Source organism: Rhincodon typus, chromosome 8, assembly GCF_021869965.1.
Source record: "Rhincodon typus isolate 14 chromosome 8, sRhiTyp1.1, whole genome shotgun sequence".
Lineage (NCBI taxonomy): Eukaryota > Metazoa > Chordata > Chondrichthyes > Orectolobiformes > Rhincodontidae > Rhincodon > Rhincodon typus.
Genome location: NC_063339.1, coordinates 12,584,666 through 12,609,081, shown reverse-complemented (window position 1 = coordinate 12,609,081; position 24,416 = coordinate 12,584,666). Strand labels below are relative to the sequence as shown.

The window sequence follows — 24,416 nt, the reverse complement described above, 5'->3', positions numbered from 1 at the left end:
GGGTCTAGGCCCGAAACATCAGCTTTCCTGCTCCTTTGATGCTGCTTGGCCTGCTGTGTTCATCCAGCTCTACACCTTGTTATCTCTAATATGGAATACTGGTTAGGCCTCAGCCGGAATACTGTTCCCTGTTCTGGCCTTCAGACTTTAGAAGGGATGACAAGATTTTGAAGGAGTTCTGAAAGAGACTTATTAGTTTGCAACTAGGGGTGAAAAGACTTCAGTTGTCTAATGAGATGTTAGAAACTGGAGTTTGCCTTCATAAAGCAGAGATCGTTAAGGTGAGACGTAATCACTGTGTCCAAATTATGATCAATGAGGCCATCTATGTGTGGAACCACAGGAGATGGGGGAGATACTAACCGAATATTTTGTGTCAGTATTTACTGCGGGGAAGAACATGGGAGCTAGGGAACGTGGGGAAATAAATTGTGATGGCTTGAAAAGTGTCTATGTTACAGAGGAGGAGGTGCTGGAGGTCTTAAAATACACAAAGGTAGCTAAATCCCCGGGACCTGATCAGGTATTTGCCAGAACTTTGTGGGAAGCTAGCGAAGAGATTGCTGGACACCTTACTGAAATATCTGTATCATCAACAGCCAGCAGTGAGGTGCCGGAAGGCTTGAGGGTGCCTAAAGTGGTGCCATTGTTCTGGTAAGGAAAAACCAGGGAACTATAGACCACTGAGCCTGACGTCAGTATTGGGTAAGTTGTTGGAGGGGATTCTGAGGGGCAGAATTTACATGCATTTGGAAAGGCAGGGACTGATTAGGGATAGTCAACATGGCCTTGTCCGTTGGAAATCATGTCTCACCAACTTGATTGAGTTTTTTGAAGAAGTGACAAGGAAAAAGAGCAGTAGACATTGTCTATATGGGCTTCAGCAAAGTGTTCGACAAGGTTCTGCATGTTAGCAAGGTTAGATCACATGGAATCCGGAGGAGCTAGCCAATTGGATACAAAACTGACTTGAAGGTAGAAGACAGAGGATGCTGGTAGAGAGTTGTTGTTCAGACTGGAGGCCTGTGACCAGCGGTGTGCCATATGGATAATTGCTTGGTCCACTGCTTTACATCAAATATGCACATTTTGGATGTAAATTTCAGAGATATTGGTAGTAAGTTTGCAGATGACACCAAAATTGGTGGTGTAGTGAACAGCAAAGAAGGTGACCTCAGAGTACAACAGGACCTTGATCAGATGGGCCAATGGGCCGAGGAGTGGCAGATGAAGTTTAATTTAGATAAATGTGAGGTGTTGCATTTTGGAAAGGCAAGTCAGGGCAGGACTTATACACTTAATGGTAGGGCTCTGGGGAGTGTTGCTAAACAAGATCTAGGGGTACAGGTGCATAATTCCTTGAAATTGGAGTCTCAGGTAGATGGGGTGGTGTAGAAGGCATTTGGAACGCTTGCCTTCATTGGTCAGTGCATTGAGTATTGGAGTTTGGATGCCATTTGCGACTGTACAGGATATTAATTAGGCCACTTTTAGAATACTGTGTTCAATTCTAGTCTCCCTGCTATAGGAAAGACGATATTCAGCTTGAGAAGGATCAGAAAAGATTTACAAGGGTATTGCTGGGATTGCAGGGCTTAAGCTATAAGGGGAGGCTGAATAGACTGGGACTATTTTGCCTGGACCATCAGCGCCTGAGGGGTGACCTTGTAGAGATTTATAAAATCATCAGGTATATGGATTGGCCAAGGTCTTTTCCCCAGGATAGGGAAATCCAAAACCTGAGGGGGATAGATTTAAGGTGAGGGGGGAAAGATTTAAAAGGGACTCAAGGGGCAACTTTTTCAGGCAGAGGATGGTATATGTATGGAATGAGCTGCCAGAGGAAGTGGTGGAGGCTGGTACAATTACAACATTTAAAAGGCATCTGGATGGGTATATGAATAGGAAGGGTTTAGAGGGATATGGGCCAAATGCTGGCAAATGGGACTAAATTTATTTAGGATATCTGGTCAGCATGGACAAGTTGGACTGAAGGATCTGTTTGCTGTACATCTCCACGACTCTATGAGGGCAGTTTTGATTAAGTAAAAAAATTAGAAACTCTTTCCATTGTCAGGCAGTCCCACTAGAGTGCAAAGATTTAAAGTTATTGTCAAAGAAGCTAAGGGAGGATAGAATATAGGAGCACAGGAGCAGGATTAGACCATTCAGCCCACTGTGCCTGCTCCACCAATGGCTGATATCCACCTCAACACCTTTGTCCCACACTATCGGCATATCTCTTTGATGTCATTAGGAAATAGCGATTTATCAATCTCCATCTTGAACATACTCAATGACTGAGTTCCCACAGCACTCTAAGGTAGACAATTCCAAAGATTACCACCCTTGCAGTGAAGAGTGATGACTGTTTCATACAGTGAGTTGTTATGATGTGGCACTGCCTGAAAGGCTTTTCGATTCGATAGCAACTTTTGAATGAGAGCTGCATAAACACTTGAAATGGAAGAAAAATCTGTAAGATCACAGGGAATGTGCAGGGAACGGGGACTGATCTGGAATGCTTTCAATAATTTAGCACAGGTAAAGTGGGCCAAGTGGCCTCCTTCTATGTTGCACGATTCTCTGAAGTGGGGATCGGCTTCCTAGAGGCCAGGTTACAGGAACACAGGTGCTAAAGCCCTCAGTGCCTGAACTCACTGTCATACTGGGTCAATAGTTCTAGTCAGAGTACAGGAGACAGCCATTACCTCCTGCCACATTGAATGATTTTTTTGTCCATTTTCACATGTATCGAGTGACAGGGCTGCCGATGAGCTCTGTGCGAGATTAGCTGAACATGGCATGTGCTGGTATCACGGCCTCTTTTCAGAGCAGGGTGGCACTAGCCAGCCCAGGGTCCAATGACGAGGCACACCCTTCTCTCACACACCACATGTTCAGTACTGACCTGTGCCCAGCGTTTTCAGAGAAGACCGGTCATGTGACTTCACCCAGCTATCTCCATACTTCAGCAGGAGTCGAATTGCAGTGGGCGCCCCATAGAACTGGTTGATCTTTAATCTTTCAACTGTCTCCCAGTAACGACCTACACAGGGGACCAGGTGGAGAGCAAAAGAACCGTCCTTCATTCACATGCCTTGACACTGAGTGCTTTTCAGGCTATTCAACTACAGGAGGATCACCGCCAAACTGAATTCCCAAACTACTGGATGGATATCTTTACTAGGTTGCGCTGGACTTTGGGAATATTTTTCAACATTGAAAGCACTGCAGAAATGCAAGTTGCTATTGGTTACTGTTCTAGAGTATGTACTGAGACCAAAGAATGACACAGCTAAAAGGCTGGACTCTCTACAGCTGCCCCATGACAAAGACAACTGATTCCACACGGCACAGGGAGTGAGTCAAAAACATTCTGGTGGATGTGTTCTTTCATTTTACTTTTGCTCCTGTGAAGTGTCCTGGAACTTTTATTATGTTAAAGGTGCTATTTGAATGTTGTTGTTGTTGCGGATCAGTGACCCACCTGACAAGCGCAGTGCAGGGCCAGTTTGAAGATTTTAGCACACAGACAGAGAGATGAGGGTAAGAGTACGCAGCTAGTAACTGCTGGCTGCATTTGGAGCAAATGCACCAAACAGCAGAAGACTGACTCCCTCGAGCACTGACCCACATAATAGTAACTGAGCCCCAGCCAGCAACAGACTATAGGGACTGCTAAATCAGAAAAGACCAAAATCAACCTAGTTCACCTCTCAGCATCCTGCTGTTCACATGAAACTATCATGAAGCATTGAATTATTGTAGCATTTCATCTCTATCAATTTGAACCAGACACAGCACGCACTGATGGGGGGGATTTGGGAGCCATAGCTATTCCATCTAAGTAATGCTAAGCTATGCACGTGTTCTGAATTAATCATGGACCACATCTCTAACTAGTCAAATAAAACCCGAAAGAACTGCTGATGTTGTAAATGAGAACTAAAAGTAGAAATTGCTGGAAAAGCTCAGCAGGTCTGGCAGCATCGAGGGAGAGAAATCGGAGTTAACCTTTCAAAACATTAACTCTGATTTCTCCCCACAGATGTTGCCAGAGCTGCTGAGCTTTCCCAACAATTTCTGTTTTAATCTCTAACTTGTTTCCTGAAACAAATCCATGGAATGTGGATAAATTGATACCAATTGCACCCACTGTCTCCTCATTCCCCAAAATGTCCACTCACTCACTGACAAACAGGGGGTAATTTTAACTCGACACACCATGTGGGTGATCCACGGGATTGGGTGGAGTGGGATTTTTAATGCCTGCTGAGCAAGACACAGGAGCAAGAGTAGGCCATTTGGCCCATCGAGTCTGCTCTGCCATTCAATGACATCATGGCTGACCTGATGATCCACAACCCTCTGTTCTGAGGAAGGGTCGCCAGACCCGAAACGTTAACTCTGTTTTATCCTTCACAGATGCTGCCAGACCTGCTGAGCTTTTCCAGCAACTTCGTTTTTGTTCCTGATTCACAGCATCCGCAGTTCTTTCGGTTTTTAATCCACAACCCTGCTTTCTTGTCTTTGTCCCAAAACCTTTGATTCCCATACTGATTAACAATCTATCTCAATCTTGAGTGTACTTAATGATCCAAACTCAACTGCTCTCTGTAGTAAAGAATTCCTCAGATTCACAACTTGCTGGGGGAAGAAATTCCTCCTCATCTCTGTCGTAAATGGGTGGCCCCTTCTTCTGAGATGACCCCCTCTGGTGCTAGATTTTCCCACAAGGGGAAACAACTCCATCACATCTAATGTCAATTAGCTTTGAGCTCCAGACCCAGACCCCCAAAGCATCTCTTCAAGATTAGGAGATTCTTTGGATCTACTCTTCAGGACGTAAAGGGAAACAGTAATTCATGGTTCACAAAAATTAGTTGTAACCTGATGAATTACACTTTGTCAAACAAGGAGCTAAAAGTGCAGTGGAAAGTGACATTGAGCCCACACACTTTTATCGACCAGGACTGAAAACACACGTCACCCAAGAACAGGATGACCCTCGCAGCCCATTTCTGAAGAAGGGCCCCGACCTGAAACGTCAGCTTTCCTGCTCCTCTGATGCTGCCTGGCCTGCTGTGTTCCTCCAGCTCCACACTGTGTTATCTCTGAATCCAGCATTGGCAGTTCTTACTATCTCTGACCCTAGCAGTTACCAGGTGAAGCAGAATGGAAAACCTCTGAGACAGTTTCTAACAAAGAGCTGGTTTTCTTTCCCAAAAATCTATACCTTATCATTCTCGTGATCAATGTTGTGAACAATACTGAGGTAATTCGCTGATTAACTCCCAAATTGATTCATTTTAGAAAAATAACTGTTCATGGGATTTGGGCATCTAGGGATAGGCCAATATTTGATGCCCTGACTGCCCTGGAGAAATCTAACATTCCTCCATGTTGTTTTGACTGAGGTGTTAGCATGTGTTGAAAGAGTGAACAGAATGATAACTAAGTGAGAGCACCAGAGGTCATTCCTAGACCCCAGAAAGGTACAGAGGCAAAAGTCAATAAACAAACTTATAATTGTGTTAATCAATGACTACAATGTACATAATCTTATGGTTCTGGGTCCACCTTAGAGCAGCTGAATTTTGTTTCATTAATAAGCAAGAGAGTGATTGGAACACAAACCACTTCCCTGCAGCTTCCTCCTGATTTAAGAAATAACTCCTCATTCTGTGGTCACACTCTCTGACTTCAGAATCACTGACTCCATTCTTCATCGGGTTGGATGGAATCACTGACACTCACCCTCTGTACCCAGTAAAAATAGTTTTGTCGTTCACCTGGAACTGAGGTGTTTCCTCACTCAAGTCGGAACCTACAGCGGGAAATATTTACATAAAGGAAAATGATCTGTTTCAACATTCTGGAGAGTGAGCCGAACAAATAGAGACATATCAATTCAGAGCATGGGTAGGCCACTCTACACCTCAAGCCTGCTCCCCTATTCTATAAGATCATGGCTAATCTGACTACTCCATAGTCCCACCTACTGCCAATAATCTTTCACCCCTTTTTGGTCAATAGTCTGCCTTAATAATATCGAAATACTCTGGTTCCACTCCCTTTTGAGGAAAATTGGGTCTTGACCCTCTGAGAAAAAATATTTCTCATCTCTGCCTTAAATGGATGGCCATTTTCTTTTAAACTGTAATGGCCTAGTCCTAGATTCTTCCAGAAGGGGAAAACATCCTCTCCATATCCACCCTGTCATGACCCCTCAGGAGTTTCATGTCTCTAACTCTTCTGAAGTCCAGAGGATACAAGCCCAGCCTCTCCAACCTTTCCTCATAAGGCAACTGGCCCCCCTCCCATTCCAGGTATTAGTCTGGAACTACCTCCAACACAGTTACATCCTTCCCTAAAGATGGAGAGCAAATCTGTCAAAAGAAAATTGCCAGTCCGTGCACCTCTGTTAATAACACTGAGTTAATGGAGTGTTGAGACATAGCTGCAGCAGCTCCTGTATGCCTGATATGAACTAGGTTTCTCAACCATTCCAGTCCTACATTCATTACTTTGTGATGGTTGAACTCACAAGACTGCCATCAATTCCTCTCTTACATCAATGCTTATGATAACTGGTGAAAAGAGTGATTGAGTAGTATAGGACCTAACTTTGGGCCATCAAGAGAATTGACCCTCCATTCACCTCAACAATTCTGTAGCCACTGCGCAGTTGAACTGCACCCTTGACTCAACCTCACAGTCTCCACTAAGCCGTTCCTCTCTATCTCTCATCTCGGCTATTTATCCCAGACAGTAGGGCCGTCATCTCCTCTCCTCCAAATCCAAGGAATAGAAAGGATATGGTGGACAATTGGTTTAGCCATTCACTGCCAGATCTAAATGGGCCGTGTAAAACATAACTAACTGCTTTCCCATCTGCTCACCAGCTTCTTTTCTCTAATGCAAACCCCTCTCCTCTGGCATCGCCAGACAGAATGATAAGTGCAAGCAGCTCACAGACCTCTGAATCATCAGCATCAAGACCATCCAATCAGCTGACCCAGCCACACACTTCTCTTCCTCAGGTAGCTGCATTAAATTATCTCCAAAGACTCCCCCTACCCTACTATTAATCTCTAGTTTCCCTCTTATCTCCTGGCATGACCTCCCTGAGCTTATATTGTCCACAAAACTCTTCTAATCTTCCTCAATGCTATTCCATGAGAATTCTGACCAACAGGCTTCCCCTTCTGGTCTTCGTATTAGCTGATATTGTTAAGGGTTCTCTCTCGAGTCTCCCCCGACTTCTCCAAAAATCGCTAATCCTTAGCTGCACCTTCAGTGTAAGCATCCATCCCACCTTCACGCTCCGTTTCCTCTCCAAAGTGCTCAAATATGTCGTCACCTCCTGAATGTGTGCCCATCATTCCTGAAAGTCCATGTTTGAATGCTTCCAATCAGATTTCCACCCTACCATGTAATCATAGAGTCCCTACAGTGTGGAAACAGGCCCTTCGGCCCAACAAGTCCACACTGACCCTCAGAGCATCCCACCCAAGCCCATCCCAACTACACATCTCAGGACACTATGGGCAATTTAGCACAGCCAATCCACCTAGCCCACACATCTTTGGACTGAGGGAGGAAACCAGAGCACCCAGAGGAAACCCACACAGACATGGGGAGAATGTGCAAACTCCACACAGACAGTCACCCTGGGGTGGAATCGAACCCAGGTCCCTGGCTCTGTGAGGTAGCAGTGCTAACCTCTGAGCCACCGTGTTGCCCATTGAGGCACCCTGCCTTCCATACAGTGTGCCATCCTCTTACACTATTAAAAGATCCAACGCCACGGTGACAAAGGCAGATTTTCCCTCCTTACTGTCTTGAATGTGGTTGACCACAGCATTTTCCTCTCCTGCCTCACCATTGTCACACAACTGGATAGCTCTGCATTTATCTGGCTCCCTCACTTTTCCTTTACCCTTTCATGGGATGGAGGTGTCATAGACAAGGCCAGCATTTGTTGCCCGTCCCTAACTGCCCTTGCCCTTAGGCTTGCTAGGCCAGTTTCAGAGGCCGGTTTCAAGTCAACCACATTGCTGTGGGCCTGGAGTCATGTGTAGGCCAGACTGGGTGAAGATTTCCATCCCAAAAGGACAGGAGAGTTTTGACAACAGTCAACTATGATTTCATGCCTATCGTTAGACCACCTGGAAGGGGGTTGGTTTAGCTCAATTAGTTGGTTAACTGGTTTGCAATGCAAAGTGATACCAGCAAAGAGGGGTCAATTCCTGTACCAGCTGAGATTACCCTGAAGGATTCTCCTTCTCAATCTCTCCCTTCACCTCAGGTGTGGTGACCCTCAGGTTAAACCACCACCAGTTGTCTCTCTCACTAATGAGAGAACAGTCTGGTAAGACCATGGTAGCTTTACCTTTATACTTCACATGACTCCAGGCCAACAGTGATATAGTTAGACTGCCAAGTAGTTTTCCTCAACCACGCACAACCGAGTCTAGATCCCTACCAGAGAATGGAAGCAACAAATCTGCCTTCCAGTCAGCAATAGTGCAGAGAGCTTCCAGAACCTGATACACAGTATTACTCATGCAACACTTTTAGATCTTTCACCCTGGAAGCAGTTCATGGAGACTTCAACAGCAGCTTAAAGACTATCATGTGTCATTTCCAAATCCATAAGCAGTTATCTGAAGTAATCAGCTCAGTGCTTCACTGATTTGTCAATGCCAGAGGAATACATAAAATAAAGATATACATGGCCTAAGGCCTGGCCATGTTTCAGCCTCAAACTTAAGCTGGTGTCAACATCACAGTGGGAGAAAATAGGAAAATGCCAGGATAAGAAAGGCCACTTGGTCACTCAAGCCTCATGACTTTACCAGCCTTAACTCTCCCCTTGCAGCCTCCATTTCCATTAATAGGGCATCCTATTGGGCTCCCTCTCCCTCCCTGTACATGTAGATAAAGTCCCTGATTGCTGACAGGACAGGGCCCACTCCTGCCAGGGGTTGAGCAGGTGCCTGGTCTCTGGTAGTCCTCCGAGTGGTAGCGACCTGGGGCATGTCTTCCTCAGCCAGCCTGTCACTCTGAGGTGCTCACTAGATTGTGTTCCCACACTCTCAAAGTCTGACGTTTGCACCAAGGTACCAATATTTGGGGGAGGAGGAGGGGCAGGGAGATGGGGTTACTGCAGGAGGCTACCTTGCCAATGCTTCCTCAAAGCCCTCAGTATTCAATGTCCTCAGAAGGTTTCTGGGCAGCAGGCTGTTTCTCTGCTGGGGCCGTGGACATCCCGCTGGTACTTGCAAGATATAAGGGAGAGAAGGTGTCACAGCCAGTGGTTAGAAATGGCGTGCAATGAATAAAACTTGAGAATGAGGTTACTGTGAGAGTCGAGTGGAATGAAGAGTGGTATTTAGTGGGACAGGGATGACCATTGTAGGACTTCTCTTGTGAAGGCCAGGATTCTCTCCTCTTTGGGGGTGGGGGTGGAGGGTTGAGGGGACTGATGTGGGGCACCCCCTCCACCCACCCAAGCCCTTTCTGCCCTATTGTGGCCTGTCTTCTGGAATAAGAGAAAGCAAAGGATTGAGTGAGATAGAGTCATACATCACAGAAACAGACCCTTCGGTCCAACTCGTCCATGTCAACCAAGCGTAGTAAACTGAACAAGTCACACTAGCCTGCAGTTGGACACCTTTCCTATTTATGTAACTGTCCAAAAGTCTTTTAAATGTTGTAATTGTAGCCACCTCTACCGCTTCCTCTGGCAGATCATTCCATACATGCACCATCTTCTGTATGTAATGGTTGCCCCTCACGGTCCCTTTTAAATCTTCCTCCTCTCACCTTAAACCCATGCCCTCTAGTTTTGGACTCCCTTAGGCCAGTTATTGGTGCTGGTGCAGGTAGGAGGAAGGTGGGGAGGTGTTCTGAGCAAATGAGTAGGCAGCAATAGGGATTGGGTTAGACTGAGTGGTCTGGAAGGCTGGGAGGGAACAAGTCAAATAGTCACAGAATCATAGAGATGTGCAGCATGGAAACAGACCCGTCGGTCCAACTCATCCATGCTGAATAGATATCTTAGATAAATCTAGTTCCGTTTGCCAGCATTTGGCCCATATCCCTCTAAATGCTTCCTATTCATATACCCATCTAGATGCCTTTTAAATGTTGTAGAGATAGTAAGAACTGCAGATGCTGGAGTCAGAAATTTCTGAAGATGGGTCCCGACCCAAAACGTCAGCTTTCCTGCTCCTCTGATGCTGCCTGGCCTGCTGTGTTCCTCCAGCTCCACACTGTGTTATCGCTTTTAAATGCTGTAGTTGTACCAGCCTCTACCAGCTCATTCCGTACACACTCCACCCTCTGCATGAAAAAAGCTACTTAGCTGCTCCCCAGCTGTGAGATCTCCCACACAGGTCTCTCCAAGGTCCGCTGTTTGTTAATTTTTCTTAGAACAAACTCTGATGTACTGGGATACTTGCGCAGAGTCACTGCTGGGTCAGATGGGTTTATTTCTCCGTTTGATTCACTGCCCATGTGAGGGAAGGTAACGGTGAAAATGGCAGAGCATGGTGGGTGGTAGTGCAGCAACAGACGTAGAGTGAGTGTGAGGTAGCAGAGAGAACAGTCACATTCTTGTGGCATGGCTGGCCACTCCTGTGGCACATGGAGACCAAACTATCCCAGGCAGGATGGAGCAACCTGCCAGGGTCTGGTGAGGTGGCCTCCTCCAGGAAGACGACACCTCTGCACTACCAGGACTTCATATCAGAGAATCATTGGCACTGTTTCCCCTTTCTCTGATAGCTTTTGAATAAACATCCCTCACTGAGCAGCTTTACAATAGAATCCCTACAGTGTGGAAATAGGCCACACTGCTCCTCCAAAGGGCATCCCACCCAGACGCATCCCCATGTAACCTAGCATTCCCCATGTCTAACCCACCTAACTTACACATCCCTGGATGCTACGGGCAATTTAGCACAGGCAATCCACCTAACCTGCTCACCTTTAGACTGTGGGAGCAAATAGGAGGAAACCCACGAGGACACGGAGAGAACGTGCAAACTACACACAGACAGTCGCCCAAGGGTGGGATTGAACCCGGGTCCCTGACACTGTGAGGCAACAGTGCTAACCACTGAGCCACTGTGCTGCCCCAGGATCATCTGTGCCCACAGCAGCCTTTTCAGTATGGGACATGCACCCGGGACTGTGGTCTTTTGGCAGGCACCTGGTGAGTGATGAGTTGTTCCGGGAACAGCACATGGTTAGGTGCAGCTAGAATGGAGCAAGAGTTGCACGACAGGAACTGGAGGGTTGCAGTTAATGAACTTGGTAAGATGCAGTGAGGAATCTCACTGGGCCCCATGGAGAAAAACCCCTCCAAAAACTCAGTGAAATTGACACTTGGGCATTAAAAAGTAAGATTCAGCCCAATATTCTGAAAAACCTCACGATTCCCAAGCACAAACTGTAAGTCCAAACAGGGGAACCTCACAGGTTCCACTCTCTCCAGTTACCTCTTACCCAATTTCTGTCAAGCAATACTCTACCTCTCCCTCATCTGATCTGTTCATATCATTTTACAAATGTTCCCTCTGATTTGTCAATTGCAGCTACACATTCCCCAGTATGAAATGTATTCTGCAGGTTTCAAATGACCCTCCCTAACCTTATCAGGCAGTAACCATTTGAGTTCTATATCCAGCACAAGCATCTTATCTCTGCCTTTATCAGTTGCGAAGAATTCACACAGAATCTGCCCTGGTGTGAGTCAGCAGCCATCAGTTCAAGGCTCACATTGACTGGTTGTAATGCTTACTTATCAGCTGCTTGTTATGTTCTAATTCAGGAGGCAGAAAGATTGCCCCAAGCCACCCTGTACAGTTGTACGTCCATCTGCATCATCTCCGACTGCTCATGTTTAACACTGGGGAAGTGTGTGTAGGGACAACGAACGCTGTCCTAGCATCCAAAAGGTTCAGCATAAAGTTTGTAAAGTTTGTAAAAGCTGTAGATGCTGTGAAGGCTTCATGAAAGGACTTCAAACGATAACCTCTATTTATATAGCACCTTTGAAGTAATGAAACATCCTAAAGTGCTTCACAGGCACGTTATAAAACGAAACGTGACAGCAAGTCTCGTAAAAAGATATCAGATCAGATTAGATCACACGTTTTAAGGAGGCAGCACATTCCAGGCACTTACCATCCTCTGTGTAAAAAACTGCCTCTCACATCGCCTTTGAACTTACCCACTTTTATCTTAAGCTTAAGTTCCCTAGTAATTGACATTTCTACCCTATCCATGCCTCTCCAAATTTTGTAAACTTCTATCAGGTCACTCCTCATCCTTCAACATTCAAGTGAAAACAAACCAAGTTTGTCCAATCTCTCCTCGTAGCTAATCCTTTCCAAACCTGGCACCATCCTAGTAAACCATATCTGAACTCTGTTCAAAGCCTTCACATCCTTCTGGTAGCGTGATGACCAGAGTGGTACACAATATTCCAAATGTGGCCAAATTAAAGTTCGATACAGCAATAACATGACTTGCCAATTTTTATACTCTATGCCCAGACCAATGAAGGTAAGCATGCTTTTTGCCTTCTTGATCACCTTATCCACTTGTGTTGTCACTTCCCAGGGACTGTGGGTCTGTACACCCAGATCCCTCTGTGTGTTAATGCTTCGAAGGGTCCTGCCATTTACTGTATGCTTCCCTCCTGCATTAGACCTTCCAAAATGCATCACCTCACATTCGTCTGGATTGTCCACCCAAGTCTCCAGCCTATCTACATCCTGCTGTATCCTCTGGAAATCTTCATCACTATCCTTAGCTCCCCAATCTTTGGGAAGTCCACAAGCTTGCTAATCAGACCACCTACATTCTGCTTCAAATCATATATGTTACATACATATATTACAAACAACACAGGTCCCAGCACTGATCCCTGCAAAACACCACTGGTCAGAAAAATACCCTTCCACTGCTACTCTCTGTCTTCTTTGACCAAGCCAGTTTTGTTTCCATCTTACCATCTCACTGCAGATCCCATGTGACTTCTGTTTCAGCCTGCCATGAGGGGTCTTGTCAAAGGCTTTGCTAAAGTCCATTTGGACAACATCTACCAGCCTGCCCTCGTCAATCATTTTTGTCACTTCCTCAAAAAACTCATTCACATTTGTGAGACACGGACTCTCCCGCACAAAGCCGTGCTGCCTGTCGCTAAAAATTCCACATTTTCCCAAATGTAAGCAAATTCTGACCCTAAGAATCTTCTCTAATAATTTCCCTACCACTGACGTAAGGGTCACCAGCCTTCAATTTCCCAGATTATCCCTGTTTCCCTTCCTAGACAAAGGAACAACATTTCTCTAGTCTTCTGGGACCTCTCCTGTGACTAAAAAGACTCAAAACTTTCATACAAGGCCCCAGCAATTTCCTCCCTTATCTCCCTCAGTATTCTGGGATAGATCCTATCAGGTCTTGGGGACTTATCTACCTTAATGCTTTTCAAAACACCCAACATCTCCTCCTTTCTTTACATTGACATGCCCTAGTTTAGCAACATACCCCTCTCTAGACTCACCATGTACCATGTCCTTCACCTTTGTGAATACCGATGCAAAGAGATTCATTAAGGACCTCACCCACATCCTCCCGTTCCATGCATAAGTTCCCTCCTTTGTCCTTGAGTAGATCTACCTGTTCCCTGGCTATCGTCTTGCACTTTGTATACATATAAAAAATTCTTGGGCTTTTATTTAATCCTGTTTGCCAAGGTCATTTCATGGCCCCCTCTAGACCTCCTAACTCCTTGTTTAAGTTCTTTCCTGCTTCCTCTATATTCTTTGAGAGCTCTGTCTGCATGTCTGTCTGCAAGATGTGTACACGTGAGGGTGTTATCACCATGACTGAGCCTCCACTGGTGTTACCTGGGTTCGGGTAGACTGGAGTGCTCTCAAACAGCACGGTGGTTCCTCCATTGCACAGAGGTCCATACACCACGTAGCTGTGCCCAGTGATCCAACCAACATCCGCAACACAGCCAAACACATCACCATCGTGGTAATCGAAAACATACTGGAGAGAAGGGAAAACCAACCAAAGTCACATTACAATTGCAGATAATTACATCGCAGATGTACTGAAAATCGACCACAATCTTCCAGTCAAGACTTTTTTGTTTGGTTTTGGCTCTGAACCAGTTAATTAGTCCACGAAATTTCTTTAAATGTTAACGCTTTTGAGAAACTGATGGGTGTCGTTTGCAATCACTCTTTTAACTAGGACCTTGGAAATACTCCAAATTACCTTCACCTACTTTGTGATGCCAAGTGAAACTGTATGTGCAGTTTTGGCCTTGTTATCTCAGGAAAGATATCATTACCATAAAGGGTCTGCAATGAGCTTTTACCAGTCCTGTCCCTGGGATAGAGGGACTGGTTCTATGAAGACAGATTGAGCAAACTGGCCTCGACATTATAAGAGTGATGAGGTGATCTCATTGAAACATAAATATACTTAATCGGATGAACAGGATCGATACAGGTGAGGTGATTGAGCAAATTAATGCAGATGCTGGAATCTGTTCTGAAAACAACAAAAAATGGAGATCTCAGCAGGTCAGGCAGCATCCATGGAGAGACAACAAGCTAACGTTTCGTGCTGAGATGGCTCTTCATCAGAGCTGATGTGAAATTTGGAGGGAGCAGCATTTATGCTATAGGGAGGGGCTGGTGGAGTGCTGGGGGGAGAAAGGATGTTGATAGTTCAGATGAAGTGATCAGAATGTGAGAATGGCAGAACAATGGTGTGTCCAACTGCGAAACTGGAAAGAACAGACAGTCCCACTGCGGTGGGGGGAGGGGAGAGAGGACATGGTGGCAATGTAACAAGTAAAGCTAAAAGAAAGGGAAGGAATGGGAGTGTGTTCACAATCTGAAAGTGTCGAACTCAAAATTGAGCTCAGAAGGTTGAAAAGTGCCTAGTCTGAAGATGAGATGTTGCCCTGGAGGAACACAGCAGGTCAGGCAGCATCAGAGGAGCAGGAAAGTCGACATTTCAGGTTTACACCATTCAGGAAGTCCTGATGAAGGGTGTAAACCCAAAACATCAACTTTCCTGCTTCTCTGATGCTGCCTGACCTGCTGTGTCCCTCCAGCTCCACATTGTATTGACTCTGACTCCAGCTTCTGCAGTTCTTGCTATCTCTGAGATGTTGCCCCTCCAGGTTGTGCTGTGATTTCCCAGTTGGGGAGTCTGGAACCAAAGTGCACAATTTAAAAATAAGGTGGATGCCATTTATGACTGAGATTAGGTGTATGTTTTCTTTTCTCAGAGGATTGTGAACTTTGGAAAACCTCTATCCCAGAGGGCTGCAAAAGCTCAGTCTTTGTGTTTGTTTTACTTCAGTCGCTGGCTGGCCAGCATTTCTTGCCCATCCTTAGTTGCCCTTGAGAAGGTGATGGTGAGCTGTCTTCTTGAACCACTGCAGTTCACCTGCTGTGGGGTGACCCACAATGCTATTAGGGAGGGAATTCCAGGATTTTGACCCAGTGACAGTGAAGGAACGGTGATATATTTCCAAGTCAGGATGGTGAGTGGCTTGGAGGGGAACTTGGAGGTGGTGGTGTTCCCATATGTCTGCTGCCCTTGTCCTTCTAGATGGAAGTGGCCGTGGGTTGGGAAGGTGCTGTCTGAGGATCTTTGGTGAATTTCTGCAGGGCATCTTGTAGATAATACACACTGCCTCTACTGAGCGTCGGAGGTAGAGGGAGTGAGTGCTTGTGGATGTAGTGCCAATCAAAGTGCTGCTTTGTCCTGGATGGTGTCAAGCTTCTTGAGTGTTGTTGGGGCTGCACTCATCCAGGCAAGTGGGGAGTATTCCATCTCACTCCTGACTTGTGCCTTGTAGATGGTGGACAGGCTTTGGGTAGTCAAGAGGTGAATTACTCGCCACAGTATTTCCTAGCCTCTGGCCTACTCTTATAGCCACTGTGTTAATGTGGTGTGTCCAGTTGAGTTTCTGGTCAATGATAATCCTCAGGATGTTGATAGTGGGGATTCAGTGATGGTAACACCATTGAGTGTGAAGGGGTGATGGTTAGATTGTCTCTTGTAGGTGATGATCATAGCCTGACATTTGTGTGGCACGAATGTTACTTGCCCCTTGTCAGCACAAGCCTGGATATTGTCCAGATCTTGTTTCATTTGAACACAGACTGCTTCAGTACCTGAGGAGTCACAAATGTTGCTGAACATTGTGCAATCAATGTTTAAGGTAGAGTATGTTTGGAGTATGGTTAAGGTAGAGAGATGCTTAAGGTAGATCGATAGATTTCTGATTATCAGTGATGTATAGGGTTATAGGAATGGGGTGATTGAAGTGTTTGATCAGCCATGATCATATTGAATGGTGGAGTAGGCTCGAATTGCTGAATGGCCTATGTTCTTATGTTGATCATCTTTACCATTTTTGCTACCTTGATTATACATTGACCTGTAATTTACTCACACTTCCCCAATATGACTTCTTCTTCCCTCTGTTTTATTTAAAGCCATCTCTACTTCCACGATTATATGGCTCAGTAGGAAACCAGTCTCAGCAAGGTTTTTGTGTAGACGTCCCAATAGTGCTACATCACTTTCTCCAGTCCTGCTGCCAGTGCCCAATAAACTGGAATCCACTTCTCTCACACCAGCCTTAGAGCCAACATTCATCTCTTTACTCTGATTTACCCGATGCCAATTTGCACATGACTCAGGTAACAATCCGAAAGATTATTACATTTGAGGTCTGCTCTGCGATTTAGTGCCTAGTTCTGTCATACTATCCAAACAGAACCTTTTTGCTTGTCCTAACTATGTCGTTGGTCCCTACACAGACCATGACTCCAGAGTCCTCCCCCTCCCATGGCAGGTTCCTCTCCAGTCCTGTGGAGAAAACTGGAACCCTGGCACTTGACAGGCAACATAGCTCTCTGGAGTCTTGTTCTCGGTTGGTAGAAAGTTGTCTATCCCCCTTGTTATACTGTCCCCTCCTATCACTATATTTCTTTTAGCTCTTCCACTTGCTTTGCTCCTTGTACCATGATGTAACGGTCAGTCAGTTCATTCACTACTGTTGTCCACACAAACTGCAGGAACCTCAAATTTGTTGGACAATTGCAAGGTCTAAAGTTCCTCCGCTCCCACGTTCTCATTCTCCTTACATTCTTGACGCGCAGTCACACCTTGCAGTCCCTGATCACAGACCAAATCAAATTATACCAACATAAGGGGTGTGACTGCCTTCTGGAACAAAGTGGCCAGGTAACTTTCCCACTCCCTGATGTGTCACAATGTCACAGCTCAATGACTGAGCTGAGACTCCTCAAGCTACAGATAGGGTATCCAGGAGCTCCCATATGCCACACCCGTGACTCAATACCCATTTTGCCATCTTTATTGTGTCAGGCAGATTTATTTAGCTATCTTCAAATTATTTAATTACCGATAAGAAGTGAAGCTTTATATTTTGCAATCATGAACCAATATGGAAGAAACAGATATGAAAAAGACTTCTGTCCTAGTTCTGTTGAGTGCAAGAAAGAAAAGCTTCAACTTCTTGACTCCTTTTGCAATGTAACATTAAAGTAATTAATTGATTTATAGCTCCCTGCCTCACTCAGCCACTCAACTCCTGACATTGCAGCATTGCATCAAGCAGCATTGAGAACCTCCTGAATTTGTACTTTCAGACAAATCTTTAACATAAATGCTTCATAGGATGAAGTGATATCAGAACTGGTGACCACTGACTTGGCCAAAGTGGAAGATTCTCAGGAGTGTCTAAATGGAGAGGTGGGAAAGCAAAGAGGATTAGGGAGGGAATTCCAAAGCTCGGGTCCTCTGCAAGAGAAGCACCACCAGCAATTGGTGAGGAAATTAAAGTCCAGGACGCCAATTAAGTGAGCGCTAAGATTTCGGGGAGCTTTGTGATGGGAGCAGATGATTGAGAGATGGGGCCATGGAAACAATGGTGGAGATTTTGAAATAGAAATGTCATTTGACCGGGGGCTGATGTAGGTCGTTGAGCACAGTGGAGATGGACAAATGGTGAGCTACTGAGGTTTGGATCACCACAAGGATAGATTGTGGGAGGCTGTCCAGGATAGTGTTTGTACAGTCAAGTTTAGATTCGAGGAAGAGATGGATAAGATTTTCAGCAGCAGATGAACTTGGGTAGGGGCTATATTGGATAAAGTGATGGATGTGGAAAAACATCAATCTTGGTGATGGTACAAGTGTGCAGTCAGACATTCATCAAGAGGTATGATACCAAGAGACTGTACAGTCTGTTCATGACAGTTGCCAGGGAGAGAGCTGGAGTTATGGGAGGGAAAGGCAGGGTCAAAAACAATGGCTATACTCTTCCTGGTATTAAACTGAAGCAAATGTCTACACATCCAGTAATTAATGCTAGGCAAATAGTCTGATAATTCAGAGAAACTGTGGAGAAATGATGGTGAAATAGAGCAGACTGTCATCATCATACACTGTCAAACTGATATTTTTAGGTGACGTTCCTCAGGAGTAGATAAGAAACAGGAACGAGCCAAGTATAGATCCTCAATTAGAAATAACGATGCCGGAACAGGAAGTGACAATATTTTCAGGTTATGGCTGGCTATGACTTTTTAAAAACAATTTATTCACAAAATCTGTCCATCACTGGCTAGGCCAACATTTATTGACCATCTTATTGCCCAGAAGGCAGTTAAGATTCATCCACATTGCTGTGGGTCTGGAGTCACGTGGAGGCCAAAGTCAGAAGTCACACGATATCAGGTTATAGTCCAACAGGTTTGTTTGAAATCATGAGCTTTCTGAGTGCTCCAACTTCAAATAAACCTGTTGGACTACACCCCGGTGTCATGTGGCATCTGGCTTTGTCCACCCTAGTCCAACATCGGCACCTCAACATTATGACATGTAGGCCAGATCAGGTAACGATGGCAGTTTTCCTTTCCTAAAGAACGTTAGATTTTTTTTCTTAAAGCCAGATTTTAAAAATTTGAACTCAAATTTCACCATCTGCTGTGCCAGGATTTGAACTCAGGTTCCCAGGTTAATAATCTAGAGATAATACCCCTAGGCCATCACCTCCCATTGAATCCGAGACAACAAGGTGCAGGGCTGGATGAACACAGCAGGCCAAGCAACATCATAGGAGCAGAGAGGCTGACGTTTCGGGCCTAGACCCTTCATCAGAAAAGCCATTGAATGACTGATTTGACACAACTGACAGCAGTGCTATCCAGCTGGTAGACAACGGAGATTGCTGGTGGAGCCCAAGGTTCTGACAGGTCAAGAAGGATATGGAGGAAATTTTGCTTCCATCACTGGTCATAGTGGAGGTGAATTCTCACATCAGTAAGAGCCGTTTCATGGTTATGAGGGAGTGGATATTGGATTATGAGTTCCAATTTTCGGAAAAGGTCTGCATTTTTCCTGCCAGCAATCAGTACTTTTTTTTTATTCATTCATTAAATGAGGGACATCGCTGGCCTGGCACCGTTTAGTGCCCATCCCTAATTGCCCAAAAGGGCAATTAAGAGTCAACCACATTGCTGTGGATCTGGAGTCACATGTAGGCCAAACCAGGTAAGGATGGCAGTTTCCTTCCCCTAAAGGGCATTAGTGAACCAGATGGTTTTTTCCCCCACAATCAGCAATGGATTCACAGTCACCATTAGATTCTTAATTCCAGATATTTATTGAATTCAAATTCCACCATCTACTGTGGTGGGATTTGAGCCCAGGTTCCCAGCTGGGTCTCTGGATTAATAGTCCAGTGACAATACCATTTGGCCATCACCTTACTCTGTCTTACCAAGTAATTGTGCAATTAACATGATCACAAATGTTAAGTCATTAGATTGCACTGGTCAACACTGACTGCAGCAGCAAAGTAAATGACAGCTCATTAGGGCCCAAAATACACAACTGTTGGTGGGTAATCTTTCATCTGCTGCATACCACACAACACACAAGGACAAAGGATTTGGGAGTAGTTCTGGTTGGGATGCCGTTTGGAGGGTCAGTGTGGACTCGATGGGCCAGACGGCTTATGATTATGTAACTTACTTGTAACCATATGAGAACGGTGGATTGTTGCAAACCTCTGGGTCATTAATGTCCTTGAGGTCGGGAAATCTGCTGTCCTTACCTGAACTTGCCCATAGCTGTCTACTTGGGTCCATCTCTGAAATGACCTAAAAACGGAAGGTCTTTTCAGAGATGGACCCAAATGGACCTGTAGATGTGTTGAGTTTGTACCCTTTGGGAAAAGATTTCACATAACCTGAACATACCTTAATGGACCTAAAAATGAAATTTTTTGCCAAAGGGTTCAAACAGACTATAATGGACCCAAAAACCAAAAGTATTCTTCAGCGAAAAGCCAGTTGGTCCCCAGGGTTCCTGACCTGTATTTACTTACAGAGGACAGATGTGCCAATTTTTCCTCAATGGTTTTGTTTTATGGAAAGGAATTAAATAATTATTACTCAATTAGTTGCTGAATTTAATCTTCTTGAAAGGTCTTTGAACTTCTCAAGTGTTGTTGAAGCTGCATCCATCCAGGCACATGGGGAGTGTTATATCACATGCTGCAGGTTGACCCACTTTCTAAATTGCCCATAGTGTCTAAGCATGTGCAGGCTAGGTGGATTAGACCTGGTAAATGCAGGGTTACGAAGATGGGACAGGGCAGTGGGTCTGGGTGGGATGCTCTTTGGAGGGTCAGTGTGGACTCGATGGGCCAAATGACCTGCTTCCACACTGTAGGGATTCTAACTTTTATCGTTTCCCATGATCTCTATGATTTGTGGGTTTATCCGGACAATTCCTAAACTTCAGGCGTTCACTGCACTTTGGTCAGAGTAAATGTTAAACATCCACATTTTATTGCAGCAAACTGAAGAATTAATTGGGTCAAACTCCAGGGAATTCATTCCTTTTGATCGAATTACCATACACATGCAAACACCTCATGAATTATTAACAATGTCAAATGACTTGGGAGGTGGTCGCCTTTAATCTAACTAAGAATTTCAACATCATCTTATCCTAAAAATATGAAGTAATTCTACGATGACTCTACCAGGCATATTGACACGGAGGCATTAAACCAGGAAGGCCACCAATGCAGAAACAAAAGTACACAGCCTGCTTGAAACCTGAAAGCATTCTGTAGAGTTATAACAGACTAAAAACACTAACTCTCTTTCTCTTCTGACTGATGCTGCCAGAGCTGTTGAGTTTCTCTAGCACTATGTTTTTATCTCTGATTTCTGGCATCCATAATGCTTCGCTTTCATAAAATAAACAGATGGGGGCTTAAAAGCAATGAAGCACTGACAAAATTCTGGCTGTTAGTTCAGGCAATTTCTCCTATTTTTAAATAACCTTCCAATCACTGCTGTTCCAGTAAAGAAGCTGAACCTCAATCATTTTTTGCAGCTCTGTTACTAATTAACTCTAGAAAGTGCATCAGCATTGACCCAGCATTCTCCTTTACAAAGCAGAAAATAGTGAGCTCAAGTCCCACTGCCAGGAGAATTAAGGACAAAATGTAAGCTGACATGATCTGTCTATCTGCGAGCGAAAAGTGCACTGTTGGAGATGTAGCCTTTTGGATGTGGCATCAAATGAAGGACATTTGTCTGTTTTTTGGATATTTTTCTCATGAGTTATGGGGCATCGCTGGCAAGGCTGCTATTTGTTGCCTGTTTCCAAACGCATTTGAACTGAATGGGTCACTACAGAGGGTATGAAGAGCCAACTCCATTCTGCTGTAGGTCTGGAGACTCATGGGGGGAGGGAGGTGGTGAACAGACTGGGTAAGGATTTCCTTCCCTACAAAAAAAATTCATGAACCAGACGATCATCATGGATGGATCGATTTATGGTCACGATTACTGAGACTAGTTTTCAATTTCAGATCTTTTTTAAATAAATATAAACTTAAATTCCACCAGTTGAAATAGCATACAAGGTTTCAGGCCAAATGGGAATGGCATAGGTAGATGCTTGATGACCAGTGCAGACATGATGGGCCAAAGGGCCTTTATCGATGTTGTAAAAATTCAGAAAAACAGGAGTAGGTTATTCAGCCCTTCGACTCTGCCCTGCAATCACAGCTGATCATCCACTCAGTCCCCTGTTCCCACTTTCTCCCCATACCCTTTGATCCCATTAGCCCTAAGAACGATATCTAACTCCTTCTTGAAAACATTCAATGTTTTGACGTCAACTACTCTGTGTGGCAGATAATCCGACAGGCTCACCAATCTCGAGGTGTAGAGATTTCTTCTCATTTCTGTCCTATTTGGCCTACCCCCTATCTTTAAACTGTGTCTCCAGCATAAAGGATCCCACAGTACTTCCTCAACTCCTGAATAATATTTCTCCTTCATTCCACTTCACTAAAGCAGATAATCTGAACATTTCTATACAAAACCCTGGTTCGGCCACATCTGGAGTATCATGTCCAGTTCTGGTCGCCTCATTACAAGAAAGATGTGGAAGCGTTGGAAAGGGTGCAGAGGAGACTTACCAGGATGTTGCCTGGAATGGAGGGAAGGTCTTACGAAGAAAGGTTGAGAGAGCTAGGACTTTTCTCTTTAGAATGACGAAGGATGAGAGGTGACTTGATAGAAGTGTACAAAATGATCAGAGGTATAGATAGAGCGGACAGCCAGAGACTTTTTCCTAGGGTGGAGGTAGCTATTATGAGGGGGCATAGTTTTAAAGCGAGTGGAGGTAGATATAGGGGAGACGTCAGAGGTAGGTTCTTTACTCAGAGAGTGGTCGGGGCGTGAAATACATTGCCAGAGAGGGTAGTGGAGTCGGCCTCATTAGGGGCATTTAAGTGGCTATTAGATAGGCATATGGATGATAGTATAAGGTAGGAGTGGAATTATGTTGTAACGCTAATGGCACTAGATTAGGAACCCAGACCCCAGCTAATGTCCTGGGGACATGGGTTCAAATCCTACCATGGCAGATGGTGATATTTGAATGCAATGAAAACATGGAATAAAACGCCAGCCTAATGGAAACGTAACCCCGCTTAATGGCTGCTTTTAAAAAAACATGTCCTTTAGGAATGGAAAATGTGCCATCCTTACATGGGCCAGATTCAATGTGACTCCAGACCCACAGCAATTTGGTTGTCTCTCGGTTGTCCTGTTGAGAATAAGCAATAAATGCTGGCCGAGCCAGTGATGCTCACATCCTGTGAATGACTATAAGAAACCTTCCACACCAGCTCTGTGATTGCTCATTTGTACTCAGCAACTGATGAGATCAGAACACTGTCAAGATGGACATGTTCTTTAGTCCAGGATCCCCTCTCAATGCAATCCATTGCACAGCTAAAATAAACAGCTGAGCACGCAAAAGGCCGACAGCCACTCTTTTCCCTGAAATTCACAATTCTAAACGCAGAGATGTCCTGCATTTGATGCAGTTACTGAAAATGATAAATTCAAGAATTTTCCTCAGTCTCTGCCAACCCCACCCCTCGCTCCAAGCCAATACATGGCAGAGGTCCCAGATAGCCAGTGCTTGGATTTTGCAGCTTCAGAGCAGAGAAGGAGCCGGAGCAGAGAAAACAGAGAGCAGAGGGAGGACAGAGAGAGACAGAGGAGAGGGGGAGCACAGAGACAGGACAGAGGGGGAGAAGCAGAAAGTGTGAGGGAGAAGGAGACTGACTAAGAGCACACGGGAAGAGAGAACAGTGTGGCAGAGAGAGAGACAGACCAGAGGAAGGATGTGAGAGGATTAACAGACCAGACAGACAAATCGACAGAGAGGGAAAGTAGAGAAGGAACAGAAAGAAAGCAGAGACAGAGAGACGGAGACAACAGAGACAGCACAAAGAGAAACTGTGAGATCAAACAGCAGAGAGGAAGAGTGAGGAAACGACTAAGAGATCAGAGAGAGATGGAGTAGAGAGGGAGTGAGAGAAAGTGCAAAGAACAGAGAGATGGCAGAGAGACAAGAAGGCAAGAGGAGCAGACAGCAGAGCTCCAAGAGCAGGGAGATAGAGGAAGTAAGAAGTCTGCACTTAGGAATGTCAGGCTATTCAGAACTATCTTCATCGCCTCAATAGCCTTGGGTCCATAAATCAGGAAAGAATGCAGGAAAATGTCCAGAATTTATGTTTTGGCTGTTAGATAACTACTCACAAAAGCAACTCTCTGTGTCCCCACCCCTATCTCTTTTCTTGTACTTCACATGATTGAGACCATATGTTCGCAGATTTGTTAATTGAACTTTCCTGTTTTACAGATAATCGCAGAAACCTTCCCACTCACCCTGCATCCCACACCCCACTCCCATTCCATCCCACACCCCACTCCCATTCC

The 24,416-nt window shown here is 45.0% G+C and overlaps 1 protein-coding gene across 1 annotated transcript in view; it reads right to left on the bottom strand.

Moving 5' to 3' along the window:
• LOC109917622 (acetyl-coenzyme A synthetase 2-like, mitochondrial) overlaps positions 1–24,416 on the bottom strand; it is a 72,363-nt gene that overhangs the window by 25,277 nt on the left and 22,670 nt on the right. Inside the window, exons 6-7 of the mRNA XM_048600031.1 lie at positions 13,932–14,079; positions 2,912–3,049 (exon numbers count right to left, since the gene is read on the bottom strand). Coding sequence (XP_048455988.1) covers positions 2,912–3,049; positions 13,932–14,079 — 286 coding nt within the window. The remainder of the gene's footprint in view (positions 1–2,911; positions 3,050–13,931; positions 14,080–24,416) is intronic.